Source organism: Ambystoma mexicanum, chromosome 6p (assembly GCF_040938575.1).
Source record: "Ambystoma mexicanum isolate Mex_15411 chromosome 6p, UKY_AmexF1_1, whole genome shotgun sequence".
Taxonomy (NCBI): domain Eukaryota; kingdom Metazoa; phylum Chordata; class Amphibia; order Caudata; family Ambystomatidae; genus Ambystoma; species Ambystoma mexicanum.
Window position 1 is genome coordinate 473,777,044 of NC_090935.1, and position 23,027 is coordinate 473,800,070.

The 23,027-nt window shown below is 45.5% G+C and overlaps 1 protein-coding gene across 1 annotated transcript in view; it reads left to right on the forward strand.

Annotated features, from left to right (window-relative positions):
* The window catches only part of LOC138511533 (granzyme A-like), a 156,534-nt gene that overhangs the window by 61,556 nt on the left and 71,951 nt on the right, over positions 1-23,027 (forward strand). Inside the window, exons 2-3 of the mRNA XM_069627271.1 lie at positions 7,898-8,039; positions 18,533-18,674. Coding sequence (XP_069483372.1) covers positions 7,898-8,039; positions 18,533-18,674 — 284 coding nt within the window. The remainder of the gene's footprint in view (positions 1-7,897; positions 8,040-18,532; positions 18,675-23,027) is intronic.

A 23,027-nucleotide genomic window follows, 5' to 3' on the forward strand; every position in this document is an offset into this window, starting at 1 on the left:
GCCTCTGTACCTAATACTCATTTACTGTTCTGAAATGTGGTAAACTTGGGTTTTTTCTCCCCTCGCAGGATTCTCTAACTTAGGTGGCCTCTGTACCTAATACTCATTTACTGTTCTGAAATGTGGTAAACTTGGGTTTTTTTTTCTCCCCTCGCAGGATTCTCTAACTTAGGTGGCCTCTGTACCTAATACTCATTTACTGTTCTGAAATGTGGTAAACTTGGGTTTTTTCTCCCCTCGCAGGATTCTCTAACTTAGGTGGCCTCTGTACCTAATACTCATTCACTGTTCTGAAATGTGGTAAACTTGGGCTTGCCGCTCACGTCCTGCCTGCGTGCTTCTCGTATCGTCTGTCTTCCCGCCCCCACACTCCCTCCTACTCCATGGTGCTCTCTATCTCGCCTATCTTCTCTAACTGCTTCTCTATTGACTATCCTGCTCTCCTCACTAAATCTGGTAGGAAAAAGTTTAAAAAGGACATCCTGGTCTCCAACCCAGGCCTCCCTATCGCTGACACCTACACTAGTGCCTGCTCTAAGGAAACTCTCACTGACATCCTCTTTTTCGTGCCTTCACCTGACCTATGGACCCTTCATATGGTCTCTGTGCTCTCTCCTTTTTCCTCTTCTCCCATTAATGGTGGCACCCGTTGGGATGTCCTCTTGGCCCCCTTCCGCTCCTCTAAGGCCATCATTAATGTCTACGCTAATGGGACCGTCTTGGTCCAAGGCCCTCAGGCCAACCTTCACCTCTTTGATAGACGCTTCCCTCGCCTCATCAACTTCCTTTCCTCCCCTGCTGTCCCCCCCCTGTCTTCGGCTACCTTGCCTCTACCCTCCCTCCCTGCCTCCTCTCGCACTCCCACTTCACCTCCTTCTTCTACACCTCTGCAGGGCGTACCTCTGATCTGTACCCCTCCCCGGAAGTCCTTCAAGGATGGCAACCTTCTCCACTTTGCCACTCTTAACTCTCGCTCTGCCATCAAGCATTCCTCCGATATCTGTCGCCTTCTTGAGGAACTGGACCTTGACGTCCTCGGTCTCACTGAGACATGGTTCACAGCCAGCTCTGTCACGAGCTTTGACGCACTCCTACCTGAAGGTTACAAGATCCTCTCTGTGCCCAGGCCCAACCGTGCAGGGGGGGGTGTTGCCCTTATCTTCCCTGAGTGGATTCCTGCCACTGTCACTCCTACGCAGACCTACTCCTCTTTTGAATGTCTTGTATGCCGACTCTCTCTCTCTCCTAGCCATTCCCTTACCGTGGCTACTATCTATCGGCCACCTGGTCAAATTTCCTCCTTCCTCTCTGAGTGGGCTGACCTCTCCTCCTCACTCCTGTCCTCTACCACTCAACTCCTCTTTCTTGGTGACTTCAACATCCACCTAGATGCCTCCTGTCCCTCCACTGGACTCTTTCGTGACCTCTGCGACTCTCTCTCACTCTCTATTCTCCCGTCTGGGCCTACTCATTCTGCAGGGCACACTCTTGATGCTCTGATCTCTTCTGACCTTCCCCTCTCTGTCCCTCTCTCCACTCCTCTCTCCTGGAGTGATCACTTTCTCCTATCCTCCCACCTCACCCTCCCTACCCAACAGGCAAAGCCACCCCCACCATTTCCACCCACCTTCTCGGTCATCCGACCCATGAAGCGCGTGTCAGTTGCGGCTTTCGCTGCCACCTTCTCGCCCCCCCTCCCCCTTCGGCTGACTCCCACCCTGGCACAGCCCTCTCCTTGCTCCACTCTGCTATATCTGATACTCTTGATATCCTTGCCCCTGTCATGAAAATCCGCCTGAAGCCCAAAGCCAAATGTAACTCCTGGTATGATTCGGATCTCGTCACCCTAAAACGCAAGTGCAGGGTGGCAGAGAGGAAATGGCGTGCTTCATGTTCATCCTCTGACAAACTGGCCTGCCGCCTACTCCAAAGGCAATACCGTCTCTCTGTTCTCACCAAGAAGAGAGCCCTTATCCAAGCACGCATCTCTGCGGCATCTAACAACTCGGCTGAACTCTTTAAAATCTGCAAGGAGCTTGCCAACCCTGCTGCAGTCTCTACCTCTCCTGTCCCCTCCCAGGCCCTCTGCACTGCACTGGCCTCCCACTTCATCTCTAAAACTCAGGACATCCTGTCCTCACTCTCCTCCTATCACCTCCCCCCCTCTCTTCCCTGCTCTTCCTCTGGCCCTTCTGCAGCCACCCCTCCTCCCTCCTTCTCTGCCTTTCCCCTTTTTTCTGCTGACGAGGTTTCCAGACAAGTCCGATCTATGAAAGTCTCGTCTAAACAGATTCACCCCTGTTCCTCCAAAACTATCAAGGACCACATCGACTCCCTGGCTCCTGCCCTGGCTGACTTTTGCAACAACTCCTTCGCCTCTGGAGTCTTCCCATCCCCCCTCAAGCACTCCCTTGTGCACCCTCTCCTTAAGAAACCCTCTGCCGACCCCTCCTGTCCGGCTAACTATCGCCCAATCTCCATCACTCCCTTCCTGGGCAAGCTCCTGGAGAAACTGGCCATCTCCCAGCTTAACCTCCATGCTGAAGCTGTTGATAGTCTCCATGACCATCAATCTGGCTTCAGAGCGGCCAGAAGCACGGAAACTGCTCTCCTGAACATCCGTGAGGACCTGCTCTTGAACCTCGACTCCAACACTCTGTGTGTTCTCATTCTGCTCGATCTCTCTTCTGCCTTTGACACTGTCAACCATGCCATCCTGCTCAACCGGCTCTGTGATAACCTGGGTATCACTGGTCAGGCTCTGGCGTGGCTGACCTCTTTCCTTTCCAATCGACCCTCCCAGGTCCAACTTGGGTCCTTACTCTCTGACATCTTTTTCTCCACCTGTGGCGTTCCCCAGGGATCTAATCTCTCTCCCTGGCTGTTCAACCAGTATCTGGCACTCCTTGCCCACCGCATCGCCGCCCTCTGCCCCAACTTTCAGTGCTATGCGGACGATACCCAGCTCATTTTCAGGCTACCCTCGGCCTCCTCCTCTCACTCCCTCATCTCTGACTGTCTGTCTGCTATCCAGGAATGGTGTGCTGCCAATGACCTCTGCCTTAATGCTAGTAAGACTGAGATCCTACTCATCGGCACACCCACTCCCTCCTTCCCTGCAGCTCTCTGGCCGGCCTCTCTTGGCCCTCTTCCTGCTCCTACCTGCAAGGCAAAAAACCTCGGGGTCATCTTCGACTCCACACTCTCCTTCTCTCCTCATATATCTGACGTCTCTAAGAAGTCACATTACCAGCTGCACCTCCTCAGAGGTATTCTTCCCTTCCTCTCCTTCCCCCAGAAGCTCACTGTCTCCCGAGCCCTGGTTCTCTCGAAGCTAGACTACTGTAACAGCCTCTATCTTAATCTGCCTGCCTCCACTCTCCGCCCTCTGCAACTCATCCAGAACAGAACTGCGAGACTTGTCCTTGGCCTCAAGCCCAGGGACCGTATCTCTCCAGGACTGAAATCTCTACACTGGCTCCCAGTGGCTGTGAGGATTAAGTTCAAAACCCTCTGCATTGTCCACAAGGCCTTCTGGGGCCTGGGGCCTAAATACCTTCAACTCTCTCTTCCTAAATATCTTCCTTCCCGAGCCCTACGGTCATCCGTCTCCAACTCCCTCAGGGTCAGCCGCTTCTCGAAGCAACGAGCTGGGGCTAGATCTCTCTCCGCGGCAGGGGCCTCCCTCTGGAACAGCCTTCCTGCCTCCCTGAAACTTGAGGAGAACCATCTCCGGTTCCGGAAGCACCTCAAAACCTTCCTCTTCACTTCTGCTTTCTCTCTCCCTCTCCCCTGCTAAATTCTTCACCACCACTGATTCTGCAACTGGGCCACTCTCACCGACCTCGGTCCTGGGCCCAGTCACTCTTCACTTGCACTGCCTCCCTGGCAACCCCTGCACTGCGGGACTGTCTCTGTATCACTACAGCCCCCCCCCAGCACTTGTCTGCACTTACCTTGCACTTGCCACCAGCTGGCCCTATTTATTTAATATTTTATTTCTATTCTACTTATTTGTACTGCACTCCCCCCGTCCCCCTTCCCCTTGCACTTTTTCCCTTCCCCCTACCCCTGCACTTGCGCGGTCTGAATGACACCTGGCCTAGTAGGATCATTGTCTGTCTTCCCCTTGTTCCCCCCTCCCTGCCTCGTCGCGCCTTGAAACACTTGTGTATAGGCGCGTTACAAATGCCATATCATATCATATCATATCATATCATTTGACCTGAGATTCCAACGTATAGGCATTTTAGAAATTCTTGTCGAGAGATAGTGAGGTTCCTAGCCTGTTAAATAGTTATGAGTAATCATGATGCCTTTAAGTCTGATTAGCTGATTAACCGAGAGCCAGTGCAGTTTCCAGAGGGTGCTGGAGATGTAGGTGTGTCGGCACATGCCACACACCGCTCTATTTGCTTCTGAAAGAAAGGGACAGAGTTGCCATAGCAGGTGAATATAATTGGAACAAGAGGATTTGAGGTGCTGCACATGTTTTGCAAAGGAGAGGTGAGGGTCGAAATAGATCCCAAGGTTTTCACGTGATCAGAAACTTTAATCTAGTTATTTGCAATTAGGGAACTTCTGTAGGACTAATCCAACTTTTTAAGTTTCATTTGTTTACCAAGTTTCAGTAGCTCTGTTTTTTTATTAATGCTAAAGAGTGTTTGGCCATCCAAGATTGAATGTTATTGAAAATGATGTTGATCATTTCAAGGTCTTTATTGTACTGACCTGAGAGTTCAATCACTATCTGGGTGTCGTCTGCATAATTAGCAAAACGAACACTAAGAGAGGACAGGAGGTCACACAGAGGTTTTATGTACACATTAAAGAGTAAAGGTGACAGGCAAGATCCCTGTGGAACTCCACAGGTAAATGTTGCTTTAGAAGAATGCATGTTATCCTTGGCTACATAGACATTACGGGGGTCAAGGAAGGATCTAAACCCGTTGGCTGCAGAACTCGAACAGCCACCCACTTGTATTAATCTGTTGGCCCGGATGGTGTGATAAACAAGATCAAAAGCGGCCGACGGATCTAAAAGAAGCAACAAAGCTTGCCCACCTCTATCAATAATCTTACTTCTTTAGTAATTCAGTGTTGGAGCTGAGGTTCTGTGTAGTCTGTGTGTGTGATGGGGCTACTGGAGCTCACTCTGGGTGCAGAGTTTGGTTAACAGTTCTACAGCTGCATCCATCACATTATTAGTGAGACACATGTCCTGGTTGCTGTTAGCTAGTGTTAAAAGTGGGCTGGTGTGAACTGTGCTGCCTGTCAGTGGTTTATCAGGTGTACTGCGTTGTGATTGGTTGGGTTGCATGTTTGTGTCAGTTTTCCTAGATGGGGTTGTGAGGCAGCCAGTTGAGGTCAAGTGTAACCTCATTAGCTATGCCTTTGTGGACAGGTGCATTGGGCAGATAACTCTGTCTTCTGTTGTATCAATTGCTCTGTGCTCCTTTTACATAGCTGCGGTGCTAATTGAGATGAGAGTTGCACAGGGTCAGGCCACACCCGCAGCGGCCCCACCTGTTCTCAAGTATGAGCGAAAGTATAAGCTGAGAAGGGTTCAGTAAGTCGTTAGCAAAATATTAAGGGCCATGTAGTTGCCATTAGGAGTAGAATAGATTGCTGCGACTTAAATAGGGTGACAGGATGCATTTTGCTGCATATATAGGCAGGGAATAATTAAATGGTCACAGGCACAGAGAACACTCACATGTAGACACAAAGAAGACTAACATACAAGATGAGAAGAACACAATGTGGTGGAGAAAGAAGATAAGTGAAACCATTAGTCAGACCCAACCCTGCAAGGCCTCAATTCTGAAATACTGCACCCTGACATAAAATTGCTTAACACAAACTGTCCAGGCCTCACAAAACTCACAAAACTCAGCCAGTAGCCCCACGTCAGGGCGCCGAAGGGAGTTCTGCTTAGAAGCTGAACCCAGACCAGATAACGTTTCCCAGAGGACACAGCATGCAATTCTAAAGGTCACATTTGGGTAACAGTGAGAAACACACATATCCTTGAATGTCTGGTGCAAGTAGCTACTGTGCCAAGTGATCCCATAATGAATGTGTACACAGTGCCTCGAGTGGCTGCCGAAGAAAAGTACACACAGGTTAGGATAGCAGAAAGTCCAACAAATAGATGAATTTGAGCCCTGAACACTGGTCCTCTACCACGCAATACGAACAATGGTCATTTTTTCAGGCCCAATTAGATAGTGCACTTGCCATTTTCCTAGTCCATCCAGACACAGAGACAGCACACCAGGGTCACAGACAGACTGGCAGATAAGTCGTCAGGCCTGGCAAAAAGCAGGGAGTAGCGTCTTTAAACTGGATGATAGTGGTTTGCCCACCTCTCCTTCCTCGCCACGTATTTTGGCACTTCATAAAAGCGCAGAGACCAATGAGCACATAACTGGCCAATCAAACACTGTTCCTCTTATCGACTAGTGTAGTGGAATGCCAATCAACAGCATGTTAGATTAAAATGTATCATTATAGAAAGGTTGAACCTAGGAGGAGTTATTAGTTGTAGAAGGACCCATAGTAAAAAGGTTCACTTATAGATAACTATATGTACTATAGTCTTCTAACAAATGAAAAATGAGAATATGTTTTTTATGCTTATACTAACTATGACGTGAGCTATGACTATTTCTTTGTTTAAAAACGTGTTCCTTATGCCATTTTGAGATTGCCTTTGGTACGCTTTCCAAACGGCTGTTTGTACTGGAATAAATCTGTGTTTTCTCGTGCACTTGGAGTTACTCCGTTATTGAGTATTTTCTTCCATTGCTATACTTGGCCGATCTTAACACTGGCATGGTGTGTATTTTTGGTAAGTGCCTGATGGGTGATCGCAAGTCCTTTGGTGTCTGCATTCTCTGTGCTGGTTTTCAAGTGGCAGTTGGTTTCCTCATGGACTATCCTTGTTGCCTGGTTTCTGTGTGTAGGGTGCATGAATACCTTTGGATTGTTTGGGAGTCGATACTCTGTTCTGAGGTGGTGTTGGGATATTCTGTTAACGTGCAGTCTGCTCAGGTTGTTGTTTGTATCTGACTTTTCGTACCTGTCTGTATCTTGTCTGTTATGGCAAGGAGGGAAGTGTGTAATATTGTGCTTCCTTTGTTATGCCTTTCAGCATGCTTGTTAGAGTATGTGTGGGTGCGTCAGTGTGTATGATGTCATATTTGAAATGTGTTTGGAAAATGTTCCTGCCATAGTGTTTTTTGCCCCTCCCCCACACTTGACAGTTGACTCCGGTTCCCGTCTGGTGCAGCACCAGCAGTGAGTCCACTCTTACCCTTATGGCACTTGAGGGTAATTGTTGGCTTCACGTTGAGGCACTAGATCACAGTTCAGTTTCACAGAATAGTTATCTAAACAGTGCTGGGGAATGTCTTGTAGTTTCATTGTGTAAGTTTGTTAGGTGAATTAAACGGAATATATTTCGACGCTACAACCGGATGAATTAAACTTTTCTTAATGAGTATGAATTGACGAGTTAGTCACTGGAAGAAAGACAACATTGCAGATCTAAAAGCTTGGACTGTGGTGAGCGTGTAGTTGTGCAGACGATGGAAGCGTAGGTGCTTCGTCATTCTTTCAGGTTATTTTATCCATGGCCTCCCAAAAAAGACGGCGCCATCAGCACATGTGAAGCATATCAAATCGAGGCCATCAGCACATGTGAAGCATATCAAATCGAGGACGAGCTGCCATTTCGAAACATTCGCCTTCTTGCCTCTGTCCTCTCCCCAGTGCTTCACAGACAAGTCTCAAGCGATGACATGTGTTCTTTAACGTTATAGGCTATGATAACGTATGTGAAGTTCGCCGCTGATGTTTACATGTTTGCCCATTCATCCTTTCCTCTCCACAGCTTCATCCACGAACATCTCTGGAGGAGCTGCGGCGAGGCCACACTCAAGGCCTTACATGGCTTTCATAAAAAGCAGCTCTAAAACATGTGGAGGGATCTTGGTCAAAGATAGATGGGTGCTGACAGCAGCTCACTGCAACATGTAAGTCACACATGGCATTTCACGTTATGTGATCTCTTGTGTTATGTCATTTTTTTCTTATGTCATGAAACGTATACTGCCCTCGAGTTGCCATACAGAAAAAAGGTGAATAAATAATAGAAAAACGTTTCATGATATTAGAGACGTATTTCCCCAGAGGCCTTGCAGACACGTGGCCATTGATAGCAAAAAAGCTTAATTTGGGTGTCTCAGAATTGGGAAATAAGTTAGAGGAGGCATATATAAAAGTTGCAGATGGAGTTGTTGTACAAACCATTAGGGTATGTCTGCTCAGGGCCTCTGAGCCTCAGAACCTCTACACGATGGGGGTTTTCCATCTCACACAAAGGGATGCACTCGCGGGCTTTCTGCCGCATCTGAAAAATCCCGGTGAACATGCGTCCAGAAGTGCAGGGTGCACGGCTGTCTAAAAATTGAGAATTATTCCTATTGGAAAACCAATCAAAAAAGTCAAAAGCGTCCTTTTTCTTTACAATTTATGTCCTTTGAACCGTTGGACAGATTTACACGTCATTTTCCAATTTTGGCGGTGCTGGACCAGACAAGTTTGGGTGAAAATGCCATGCTGACTCTTTCAACGGGTCAAAAGTTATTAGCCATAGAATTTTGACCAATCCAATAATTATAGTTGTTTCTTTAAGAAGAGGCAAGTTTGAGATGCTTGTGAGTTTGGTGCTATTCAACAGATCTGTCTGAAACCTGACAAGAAAATATACATGCGCCTTTGAATTATTCTGGACATTTTTGATGAACATGTGTCTGTGGGGGCTAAAGTTGTAGTGGAGGTCCCAAAAGTTGTTTTTCCCATTTAATTTTCCATGGACAATTTGTGCTATACAGAAATAACATGCTGGAAGGGTTTTGCATCAGACCTTTGCAGAGTGGTCAATCGTTTCCATGAAGGTGTGCTTTTTCATATTTGAAGAACATCTCTCCAGCGTTTTATGTTTTAAAAAGGAAACATTTTTGAAGACTTTTACATATGTCTATATGGGCCATCTAATTCACAGATCCATTTTTCAAATATAAAAAATGCAATATGATTGGTTAAACAAATCAATTTTATTGGCTGGGTAAAATTCCACTTGTATCACGAAATGCAGCCAAAATGTAGGAAGGTTGACACTTAGCTTACGCTGTTCCCAGCGCTCAGAGGTTCTTTCCTCTGAATTTTTTGATTGGGAGCAGCTTGGTTGGAATTCTGGAGTGCCCTGTGCCGACACTATGCGAACCTTAGCAAAACAGTCAGGTTTTATGTTTTCTTCAACCACTATGCGAACCTTAGCAAAACAGTCAGGTTTTATGTTTTCTTCAACCAAGGAGGAGGGTGTGAAGTGTTCACTGTGTTTAGCTGTGGGTAGGTCCCTCCTCCTCTTGCAGAGTTTGCTTTCTAGGGCATGCATGTGGATTTTTCCCTGTGACCGATCTGCCTGTTTGGACCCTAGCACAGCATCCACACTGTCACGGTGAGTAGTTCCTGTTACATTGTTTATCTCTCACTTGAGCGGGTGCTCTCATGAAATCTGCTAAACGACATAAATACATGTTACGTAGCGCAATGAGAAATGGGGGAAAGTGCGTTTGCAGTCCAACTATTGCTAGGTCCCTCTCAGCAATTACAAAGCCTAAGAAAGATAAGATCGCCCCTCTCTGTCCAAAAAAAAGATCTGAACGAGGCACTGCTTCTATCGACTTGATGGTAATCCCCACATCTTCTAACCAGGAGATAGTAGCGGGAAACCTAAGCCCTGGCTTCATTTCCATCGACAACAATCACTCTCTCTTGAACATGTGCCTGGTCATCTGGAGGGACTCTTTAGGCGGTGCAACAGCACCTACGAACGGGACTGTTGGGTTTGACAACATCCTAGGCTCGAATTTATCAGCTACCCCTGACCTTCAAATGCTGGCCTCGTCATCGGACTTCTCAGATTCATTTAGTGAAGACGAGAGCATTTTAATATCCGAGACTATGGGCCTCATTATAAACCTGGTGCTCCCGTAATGAAGGGTGCCGGTACGGCATTACGGGAGCGCCGATTACGAGGTTCCCTTTGCGGGACCCCCTAAGGACGCCTGGTAAAACCAGGCGTCCTTAGCGGGTCCCGCGTGGGGAAGAGGGAGCTAATAACGGGCCGTTATTAACGGCGCCATTATTAGCTCCCTCCCCATTCCCATTGAGCCCTATAGGGGCTCAAATGGGAATGGGGATGGGTTACTGCAAGGAGGAATTACCGGGTCCTCCAATGTCGGAATGACCCGGTAATTCCTCATTGCAGTAACCCGGTATTGGAGCCCGGTATGGAGGCAGCCATGGCGCTAATAGCACCATGGCTACCTCCATACTCGTAATGAGGCCCCATATCTTTCATAAAAGGTAACAAGGATCTGCACTTCCCACCTACTTCCGATGTTAATTATGTGTCCAAACTAAATGCACGGTTCAAATTATGCTCTAGTATCACAGAAGAACAATGTGAGTTAAAGTTTATTTTGGCTAAAGTTCTTAACATCATCTTGGATTACCAAAATAACATCTCTCAAGGAGACATTGCGCCAGGGTCTACTGTGGTAACCGATAAAGTAACTACTATCATTAATACTCCGTCTGTATCACTCAGTTTGCCACAATGTACTGATATTCATTCGACAAATAACCACACAGGCCTATTAGGCAACACTTCTTCACCTGCAACTGAGGTAACAACTCACTCTGCAGTTGAAGAAATGTCGGAGTTATGGCATTGTTCCCGTAAGCCCCGTAGGTGGAAGCCTAATAAACGCACCCGAAGCCAGCCCGAGGTGCGGCCAGGAGTAACATTTGGCCCAACTATTACTAATATGCAGCAACCTAAACCTCCTTCCAGTAGCAACTCTGCTTTGCCAAAGAAAGTGGTAATAATGAATGTCCAAGGTGACAGCACTACGCAGAAGGCTCTGTTGCATGGTCCCTTGGATAAATGGCTATCCACCCACGAGCCTCACCGCGGTGAGACGCAGCAAGGAACACTTACGATAAGAAACCCAGTAGCACTTCATACTATCACTGATGGCCCATCAATGGAGACCACCCACCAAGATTCTACTCATCCCACGCAAGTTACAACATCTCAGCCTGAGTTACCGTTAATCACTACTTCCAATTTTACTAACGAGGTTCTCCATTCTACCAATTTTATCAACTCTTCTGCCAATAATAAACCTCTGACTAAGTGCCATGAAGACCCGCTTCCTATTTAATGGAATTGTGGTCTCACACACCAACTCTAATTGATATCAGGTCTAAGGACATGCTCCATATCGAACTACCGACTTTTGGCAGCCCATATAATTGGCCCTTAATCAAATTTGTTTCCCCTGACATAGCTTCATTTTCATGCTTCTCCACCACCACATTATTTAATCTATGCTTGAATTTACTGTTTTGTAGGAAATAGACTACTAACACTAGTATTGCCATCGGTTATAATTCCACGACAGCGAAACTTCCTTTTTCCATTGCCCCCGAAGTCTCAGCCTCTGAAAGAACTAGCCTTAAATTCTCTTTGTTGTGCCTAAAGGCACCTGTATTAGCCAAGCAAGAAATGGTTCAGTGGTTTCCCGATACGCTGAGAGTGTATTGTAACTGACTCACTACTAAGGTGAAACATATAAATTGGATGTGTTGGAATTCTAGAGGCCACAGTTCTTTTCTAAAGCCTTTCTCACATAAACAACATTGACATATTTCTATTGCAGGAAACATGGCTCACAGATAGTTTCCATCCTGATGGGTATAGAATTTTATGTCACAAAGTCACCCTGTCTGCTAGAGGTCGCCCTAAGGGTGGATTGGCCATTGGAGCCCGATCCCACTATGACATCAAACCCTTTTCCGCCCGATCCTAACTCCCTCTATGTATTACCCGCAATTATTTCTTTCCTGAGTAATGCTTGTCAGCCTATTCTTGTGCTAAATGTATATATTCCAATTGGTGATTACGAGATCTTTTGTATTTTAGACAAATTGTTAACTGACTGGTATGAATTATGCCCAAATGGGTCTACAGTTATAGCAGGTGATTTTAAAAGTCCTTCACTAAAGACTCACCCAGTCGCTAGAGTGACTCCTGATTTGCCTTTGATGGAATCCGATATTTTGGAGTCTTATTCCGCCAGCTGTTTGAAGTGGGGTCCTCTTGTTTATGCTCCTGATTTATTGTGTCTGAACGTCAAGAATCCATCTGTATCATCGCCCCATACAACATAGACTAATGACTCTGTCTCTTCCTGTTGGACTATATATTTGTTGACCAAACTCTTTGCGAGCGATGAAAGTGTCCTTGACATTCGGCACAATAATATTAGCGACCATGCTACTCTAATATGGTCTATAATTTGAACTGCTCCTATTAATCTAAATTACACTGCAACTATAATTACTCCTATTATTCAATGTACTCGCATTATTTGGACTGATTGCAGTGTCAAAAAGCTTTCTAGTTTCTTTGTAACTTATGAAACCGTCATATCTATTTGGCTAAGGAGACATAATAGAGGAAACTTATGTTTACTGATGAACACTTTGGGGAAAAATTCAGCCCTCTGTCAATAAGGAGGAATATACACGATATGGCTTATCTTATGTGCTAATTCAAAATAAAAAGAGGGGATCCCGTCGAGCCAGAATCTCCATCCAAAAGGACGCAAAGCTAACTCTTGAAGAAAAAAGCAAATGCCTGAGCAATCTATCTACTAGATACAAAAACTGGCTCAGAGCTCATGAAGCTTCTATGTCAAATGCTAATAATAGGATATTTTCATTTAATCTGTTGCGGAGCAATGACAAAAAAAAAGGTTCTGGTCACTCATTAAGAAACACTCAGCTGCTATTCACCAACGGGATAAGAACGCGGTACCTGAGGCTACCTGGGTAGAATCCACCACTGCTCTTTGTTGTGATGCCACTTGTCAGCCCCCAATTTACCCAACTAAACCATACGAACAGAGTGGGGGTTTTGACTTTGACATTTTGGACATTCAATTTATTAAACATAGGTTTAAAGCAGGCTTGTGTTCTTGCCCCTCTTTTATTTAATTTATATATTTCGGATGTGGTGCAAGCCATTAGCTCTGCACGCAATTCCCCCCCTTCAATTGGCAATTTCCCCCCTTCGATTGCCAGTGAACCTATCTCATGGCTAGGTTACGCTGATGATACAATACTATTAGACCATACACCAATTGGCCTTCAGGGTTGATTGATGCCCTGGTTCAATATGCCAACCTGAATCATTTAGTCATTAATATTAGCAAAACCAACATTTTAAAGCTCTGTGCTAATCAAAATGAGCCACTCATTTCTCTTGGAAAATCAACGCAACACCCTTTGAAGTAGTGGACAACTATATCTAACTAGGATTTTCTGGTTCAATCTCGATCAAGCTTTAAGTTCTGTAGTGACTTGTTTGTACCAAGATCATTAAAAAAATGGCTGGTCTTAAGAAAATGTATTTGCAAGCATGGCGGTTTTAATATAGAGGCTTTAATTTCCATCTATCGACGTCCATCATACCGGGAATACTATACAAAGCAGTCTTTATACCAGAAGCCAAAACAAAATGGCTTGATACTCTTGAGGGTAAGATCTTAAGGTATGTTTTAAGAGTTCCTTCATCAGTACCACTGGAGGCATTAAGACTGGATTTAGACTTGCCATTCTTGAGGTTTGAGTGGCTGATTCATAGCTGTTAACTCGTTTTATCCATGCGCATAACTCTTTCCCAGCCTGACTATCAACTGGGTCTCGTAGCTAAACATCTCCTTCCTTTCAGTACACCTGTTTTGAGGCTAGATCTATGCACAACTAATTCCATAGGACTCTCTGACATGGGGCCTCATTACGACCCTGGCGTTAACCATGGCGCTATTAGCGCCATGGTTCACGCCGGTATTTTACCAACTCCGCCATGGTGAATGGCGGAATTACCGCCCCATTCCAAGGTTGGCGGGACGGTAATTCCCCATTCACCATTGGCCCTTCCCCATTCCCATTTTTGCCCCCATAGGGCTTAATGGGAATGGGGAAGACAGTAATTACGGTACCGCAAATTGCAGTACCGTAATTACCTCGAAAGTCCCTTTGCGGGTTCCTTCCTTAACAGCTGGTAAAACCAGCCGTTAAGGTCGGGACCCGCAAAGGGACCTCGTAATTAGGCAGTAAGGGTTTAACGGCGCTGACACCTTTTACGGCGCTGTTAACCCCTTACCGCCTGGGTCGTAATGAGGCCCATGTCCTTGGTGGCTTGCCCTAAGGGAGTGCACATTTTAAAAAACAAAACCTGCGTTTGGGATATCGATATGTGCTTGTCCATACTGCGGTTAAAATAAATCTATAGATCGTTTGCAACCCACAGTTATACACCCAATGCTCCATTTTCCTATGTATTGCTTACTTCAGGTTCAATATACTTCCAATTAGAGACACATGAGCACCTGAACGAGGATACCATATCAAGACAGACTGTGTCGCTTGTGTAATTCGGCTATAGAAAGGGTAGATTCTAACTAAGACCATGAAATCTGGTTATTTGAGGAAGCCATGATTGAAACTACCCTACTGTTTACAAAATTCACAACTTACTCACTGAGGGAACCCTAAAGCCTGTTCCCTTAAAATTGTGGTTATGCATCCAAAAAAGGGCAGTTGTCAAAATTAATTTCTATCTGAAAGATACACTGTACAAAGGCCCTTTCTAAATGGAGGAGGTGCTCGTCCATTTCCGTTTGGGCAGGGGCACATTGCACCAAAAAACAACCATCATTCTAAGCATACATCGGGCCTCATTACACGGTAGGCGGTGAGCCATGGCGCTATTAGCGCCATGGCTCATGCCGGTAAAATACCGGCACCGCCTTGGCGGAAAGGGGATTTACCGCCCCATTGCAAGGTTGGAGGGGCGGTAAATCCCCCTTCCACCATTGCCCTTCCCCATTCCCATTTCTGCCCCATAGGGCTCTATGGGAATGGGGAAGGCGCTAATTACGGCACCGCAATTTTGCGGTGCCGTAATTAGCTCCGAGGTCCCTTAGCGGGTTGGATTTTAATGCCTGCAAAAAGCAGGCGTTAAATCCCCCAGCCGGCAAAGGGACCTCGTAGTAAGGTGGTAAGGATTTACCGGTACCGGTATTTTACCGGTACCGGTAAATCCTTACCGCCATTCGTGTAATGAGGCCCATCACCTTTTTCCTTAGTATGGAGTGTGTGTGTTTGTGTGCATGTGAAGTTACTGTTAAAGTTTCATTTAATTAAGCATGCCATTCATTGTTTCTCTGCAATGTGTTTCTTTGAAGAAATATAAGACCAACAATGTGTTAGAAATAAATGAGTTCACTTCTTAAAGAAAACTGCATTTGGGAACATACCCAAACTCTCTTCTGTGACAAGATCAGTATTCTGGCCTTGTCAAGAGAGGTAGGCAAAGACTTGACAACAAGTAATCATGGGCAAGTCCTGACCCTGAGAGGCAGTTGGGATGACCAGGTTTCTATCCCTTCCCCCGGTGCCTGCATGCTTTACATCAGTACACCTTTGTCTCACAACATGCCTAACCAATCAGGTACTTGCTAGTCTCTTTCCATGCTTTGTAGAGAAGATGAGTCATGCGGGCAGCCGAATGCCACACATCAATGACTGCCCCACATCCGTACCAAACCAACAAAGCCCAATAGTCCAGAGAATGCTAACAACCCTCCAGGAAGCCAGCAATCCAGATACACGACAGGGGAAAAAGTCTAGCTGGAGGACTTACATGGATACCTCAAATGGAGCCGTTTGCCGCAGCGAATGGTCAGTGCACCAACATAATTTCCTTGGATTTCCTACACTACCAGGACAACCAGGAAAGAGGGAGGGACATTTAAGCAGAAGACAGGAAACAGGAAATGGGAGCTGTCTGGTTGAGGTCAGAGGATGCGGAAAAGGAGGCAGACCAAGAGACCAAGAGACCAATAGGAGGAAATGGTGGAGTGTGCAGACTATTGTTTGAAAAGGTGGGGTATCATTTAGTGAGTATAAAGGTACTTCAGTTTGCGTGTGTGTTTGTGTGGTGATTGCGTAAAGTAAATTAATAAGTATATTAATAAGTAGTTCATGAGAAGTAGTTGGTAGAGAGTGGAAGGAGGGTGTTTGAGCAGCACTGGTGGTTAGGAAAGTAATAGTGGTGGGAGGAGAGGAGTAGTAGTTGGAGGAAAGTAGTAGTAGTGGGAGGAGGAGGGTAGTAAAAGTAGTTTGAGGAGTATTGGAGTAGTAGTCGTGGAAGGAGGAGAACAGTAATAGTAGTGGAAGGAAAAGAGTAGTGGTAGTGGGAGGAAGAGATTTGTAGTATTAGGAAGGGGAGAGTAGTAGTAGTTGGAAGATGAGTTTAGTAGTGGTGGGAGGAGGAGAGTGATAGTGCAGTTAGAGAAGTGACGAGGAGGGTAGTAGAAGTGAATTGGAGTCAGAGGAGTGGTAACATCAAATGGTGGAGGCGAGAGCTACAAGGAGTGAAACATTGGAGGGACAGAAAAGTGGTGAGAGGAGTAAAAGGAAGTGTCAAGTAGGGAGAGTAGAAAGGAAAAGGTGAGTGTGAGCGTGAGTGAACCCGACTGACAGCATACGTGCAGGGCATGTTTCCAAACACTATTAGATTACTAACCTTTGTATAGAGTAGGGACAGCTAGTAAGTCCCTGAAGTAGTTGAGATCGCCGGCGTAATAGGGAGACATTGCTTGTATAAGACAAGCTCATAGACAGTAGGGGTTACTGTTCGGTAGCACTAACCTGGGATTACGGATCCCAAGGGAGGCGATGCAGAGAGGGACGGCCTTGGCGCCCACACAAGAGGTAATAAAAAACCCTTGAACTGTCCTTGGTTCTCAGAGCAAATGTGTGTGCCATCTGTGACACTTGACATATATTTTCCTTTCAAGTGTATCCTATCTTAATACATTTCCAGGCAGGAAAGAGTTTTTAAATGGACCTCAGTTACCTTTATATCACATTTAACATTGTATGTAACGTTCTAACACAGTCTGCAGAAACAGCATGATGGCAGTATCTGGGCATATGAGGCTGCACCTGGCACATGATGACTCCACCTGGCATGCAGGGCTGTGTCTGGTATAAGATGATTATACATGGGTGTATGGGAGTTCACCTGGAATGATGTCCGCACCTGGGCATTTGAGGCTGTTTCTAGCATAAATTGATTGCACCTGTTTACTATATGGGGTATACATCAGGCAGAGGCTACACTTGGCATTTGATGGCACCACTTGGGCATATTAGGCTGTAAGAGGTGTCTGATGACTTTGCCTGGTCGATAATGCTATGACTTGCATAAAATGATAGTTCTTGGACAAAGCGAAAGATACATACAATATAATGGCAGAGCCTGGAATTATGAGACTACAATGGTATGTGAGGGCTGTGATTTCCATCTATCATGACTCTACTCGGTGTGCCACTGGCACATACCATGGAATTTTGCAAGTTAATATTTCGTGGGCAACTAAAATATCTTTTTGTCTGCTTTGTAAACATTTTGTGCTTTTGATACATTTTCTTATCGTGTAATTATTGTGAAAGGTCACACAACATCAATTCCTATGATGCCCCTTCCTGTGATGACATTGGGAGCAAAGGCTGTGTGATATCACTTCCACTATCCCTGGCATTCTCGTGAATTGGCATCACTCTAAGATTTGTGTACACATGGTAGCCAGCATTTACAATGGATTCCTATGGAATCCACCTAGTTTTTGCTCTTCAAAAAAGCAGGCGGAATTTAGAGGAATCCATTGGTTTTACGTTAGCATGTAAATATCATGTTACCATTAAGCCAAATGTTTTTTTGAGGTCGAGGGGAATAGGGAGGTGGAAAAGTAATTCTTTTCTGTGTTCCCCCCTTCATCCACAAAAAACACAAAAATGTTCTGGTGCGTACGCAAAGATGTTAAGATAGGCATATACGCATTATGCCTGTCTTTAGCACCTTCATGTATGCTCTGGGGACTTGGAATATAAGATCTGTTGTGTTTTGCTGTGTGGCATGCCAAGGGATGCCTGCAGACACTGTAGATTGCACTGTCTTCTGTGAGGCAGGTGATGCGCGGGACCATGGTGAGTAGGTTGGGTAGGATGGAAGTGTTGCGCCGTAGGCAATAATGGCGTACTGAGGCACTGTGAGCGGGTGATGAGGCACTGAACCAAGGGTGATCTATTTTCAGTTGTAAATCCAGCAGATTGACCATTGGACAGTGCACTCAAAATGAAACAGGGTTATAATGTCTGTTCCAGTGGATTTGACATTTTTACCACTGAACACCTACCATGTACAGCTTTTTATGAAAAGGCTACAGTCCATATTGGTGTTAATCCCATAAAAAAGGCATGCAATTTTAAATGGACAGCTGTGTCAATCCAATATTAACAAAATATTCTTTCATTTCAGAACAAAAACAACCGAGGTAATTCTTGGAGCTCACTCAATTTCAAGGAAGGAACCCGAACAACAGAAATTTAAGGTGGTAAAAAGTTTTCCATACCCTTGCTACAGCTGGAATGGTTTCGAAAATGATCTCATGCTTCTTCAGGTACACCTTTAATTCTTCACTAATTAACTTCTTAACATAATTAACGAGATTCCACGACACATTCATTACAGGTTTGCTGGTTGTGGTCAAGACAAGTGATACCTTAGATTAAAAATACTGCCTAATTACAGATTACGCTCACATGGAGTATGCACGGCGCGGGGTATATATGTGTGCTGCATTTATCCCTTGCAGTACTTCCTGTGTACCTGTGAATAGGTGGTATTTTAAAAATGGGAGGTATCTAAAATAACCACTTTTACAACCATATCTGAAATGGGGATAGCACAGGGATAACGTGCTGTTCTTGGAAGCAAGACTGCGCAGAACAACAGAGTTTTGAATCCCCAATCCGCGCTTAGAAACCAAATTTGGAGGGACAGATTACAGGAACCTTGCAACGGTATTAGCACTAGGGCAAAGTTTGCCATATTTTTCAAAACACTGGGACACATTAGAAATCTATTGCACCATGACAAGTGCATTTTGGCATATTAAAAGCACCAGGGCAAAATTGTATCTACTGCAAAAAAGATATATTTATGATGCAGTTTTTCATCAGGGCAAAGTTTGCCCTAGTGTTAATACCATTCCGTATTAGCACTAGGGCAAACTTTGCCCTGGTGCAAAAATATATTGAAAATGCATTTTTTTTGCGCTAGGGCAATTTTTGGCATGGTGCTGTTAATGTGCCAAACTGCACTTTTCAAGGTGCAATGGCTTTCTAATATGTCCCAGTGATTTTAAAAATAAGGCAAACTTTGCCCTTGTGCTAATACTGTTCAACTTTGCACTTGAGCCGATGCAATGTTTCTGTAATTGGCCCCTGATGGTCAAAAAAAGCAGAAATCAACTTCATTTTGAGGACACAATAGATGTCCATCACTCATCCACTCTAAGAACGAAAACAATAATGGGAACCCAATCAAGCTTTATCAGTGATCCATCATAACCACATATTAACTAATGCATTTGTAACATCGTCACTTGCCAGCAACATTGACAACCCTCCACACGGGTAGAAAGTACTGGCCCCCCAGTTTGAAGACCGCTGCTCTAAACTGAAGCTGTTACATATGTTGATGCACTGATGACTGTCTGAAAGTTCGTCATAGTAGGTGAACTCTAACTCTGCAGTGTTGTGGTCCAACATTACATTGCATAATCTAGAAGTACATTCAATGAGCCAGACAATTATTTTAATAGTGAAAGCTTCTTAAATATAACCTTACCAATGTGGGTATTTGCTATGTGCAGGGTAGCAACGGGCTGTGGGTTTGACTATTTTCAGGTTTGGCTCTCCAGATGTTTTGGACTAAAACCACCATGATCTTCTCCCTGGGCTATGCTGGCTAGGCCTGGAGGGTGTTGTAGTCTAAAACATCTGGAGAAGCCACAGACCCCTGCTTTAGTGTAATTGATTGCATGAGGAATTGCAAAGAAGCATCATTAAGCCAGTCTTTCAGGGTGCTGTGTTGTGTTGTGTTGTGTTATGTTATGTTACAGGCTATTTGTAGAGAGTGAATGTCACCAGCAAGGCGGTCTCCTGATGCCATTGTCTGAGCAGAGATTAATTAATCTTGATTAGCTTTACAAAGATAACATTTTGGCTTCTGGTCTTCGGTGGCCCATAACCACAAAGTGAGTTCATGCCACGTTTTGATTTTTACAGTGGAGAAAGGAGGACCAGGCCATCTTTACTCCTTATGTGTAATAGCAGGATTTAGATCTGAGTTAATTGGAAGAAGAATAGTGTGGTGATTTCTCTTTCTAGAATTAGAGGTTGCATCTATAGCATGTGCTGTGTGGCATACAAAAAGCCCTAAACTTCACACTGGCTGCCACTTGGAGCCGGTGTAATTGATATAACTGAGAACGGATGTGTTGATGTCGCTTAAGATGAAGCAAAGCTTGGGCAGCCGATTTTTATAACTGTTGAAAACGTATAATTGCATATAATTATCCCATGTAATTATCCCATTTTAGCCAATTGCAGCTGCCGGCTCGTCACTGGTAGGTAACACATTTGATTTGGTGCATGGCATTCAAATATCTTTTTTCCTTTATGGATTTACAAAGAAAAGCAGGAGACAAACAGACCTTCCCATCTAGGATGATGATACTTAACTTCCATGATGGTTTTCCTACCAGTTATAATATTTCGATTCATAGACAAGTTGGAGAACTCTAACGGAGGTGAAAATCATTCATTCAGAGCAAGAGAGGATGTTTGACTATTTGTATCAAGTATTTCTTGATACGATCATTTAAATCAACCTACTAAAGACCTATCAATGTAGCCAAGATGCAGACAACAACCATCCAGGTCATCCATGAAGCCATCCTCACCCACATCAGCCCCTCACCGCAACAACACAGGTCTGATCAGCTATCACCCATGCAGCAGACATTGCTGACCTCATCACTACACACAACCTTGATGCCATCTTCATCACAGAGACTTGGCTGATACCCACCTCCACCCACATCCTAGACGTCTGTGTCCCCAACAGCTACAGCATCCAACACAAGGATCGGCCAAACAAGACAGGCGTAGGCCTTGCAGTCACACAAGACCTTGTGGCCCTACATTAGACTTGACATCAACAACATTGGCTCCTTCGAAGTCCTCTCCTGCCACTTCGCACTCTCCCCGATGGACACAGTCACCTTCCATCTCATCTACAGACCACTGAAACGCAACACCGTCTTCATCAGAGACTTCACCGAACTGGTCACTACCATGTCCCTCATGCACGCACACATCTTCCTCTGAGACTTAGACCTTCTAGGCAACAAGGCCACCAAACCAATAAAGTAAATTCTTCTCCGCCTTCTCGACAGCCTCTGCCTCACATAACAAACAAAAGACCCAACACATGAGAAAGATAACATCTTCGAACTAATATCTTCACTCCACTACTGCTCCCCTCTACCGCTTGACTGGTCTGACCACCTCGTCATTCCTTTCAACATCCTGCACACCACCCCAGTCAAGCACTCCCAGCAGAAACCCAGCAGACAAACCTTCAGGTCATACAAGAACTTCCCAGTGGAAGCCCTCAAAGAAGACCGTGCCAACCTGCACTTTACATGGACCGAACAGCCCCAACCAAACTGCGACTCTCTACTGGAAGCCCTCAAAGCCACCTTCTCAGCCTCCATCGATCAACAGGCACCTCTGAAACAATGGACCTGCAAACCGAAACCCTCAGCACCCTGGTGCATGCAAGAACTCACCCTCAGCAAAAGAGTCATCAGGAAACAAGAGAAAACCTGGCGCCGCTCCAGGACTGCATCTGACCTGGCGCTCCTCAAGGAACTCTGAGAAACCCACAGACAACTAATAAACACAGGCACGGCCTCCTACTTTCAGGATAGCATAGCAGAAGCCGACAACAAAAGCAGAGCCCTCTTCATATCGGTCAACCACTGCGTAATCCTGCTACCCAACCTTGTCATATCACACTCCATCGAAAAATCCACCACCATCAACGCATTCTTCATCAACAAAATCAGCAAGATTCACCAGCACATAGATGCCAGCTCTGCATCCTCAGGTCCCTGCTCATGAAATATCCACACCATGGACAACATTCAAGACACTGTCGTCAGAGGACCTGCTAGAAACCTTTGCCACCCTCAAAGCCACATTGTATACAGATGACATCCTCCCAGCATCCATCTTCAAGACCCTTCCTGCAGAAGCTCTCCTTCCCTACCTGGAGATCATGAACAGCAACAACCTAGGTAACTATCGCCCCATCACCAATATTCCCTTCCTAGGTAAGATCATCGAGAAAGTGGTAGCCGCACTACTGCAGTAGCACATCGACACCAACAATCTCCTCCAAACCTACCAATCCTGATTCAGAAGCAGATGCAGCACAGAGACAGCAACCAGACAGGTGGTCGACGACACCCTCAACATCCTTGATGAAGGCCACCGCTGCCTCCTGGTTCTACTCGACCTCTTGGCCGCTTTCAACACAGTAGACCACCAGGTGCTTATGGACACCCTACATCAGTACTTGGGGATCAGCACCCTTGTCCTACGCTGGTTCAAGTCCTACCTCGCCAACTGCAAGCAGTTTGTTCAGATGGACTCCTCTAGATCGCCAATGCTACCCGTCACCTGTGGAGTCCCGCAGGGTTCCTTCCTCTCCCCAGTGATCTTCAATCTATACAAGGAGCCGTTGGGAGCCCTCCTAGCCACATACAACATCCACATCCACCAATACGCTGATGCCTCTGAGCTACAGCTCAGGATTAACTCCATCAAGGACATCCATAGGCTCAAAACCTTCCTCTCACTGAGCCAGTCTTAGATGTCCACTGCATATTTGAAGCTCA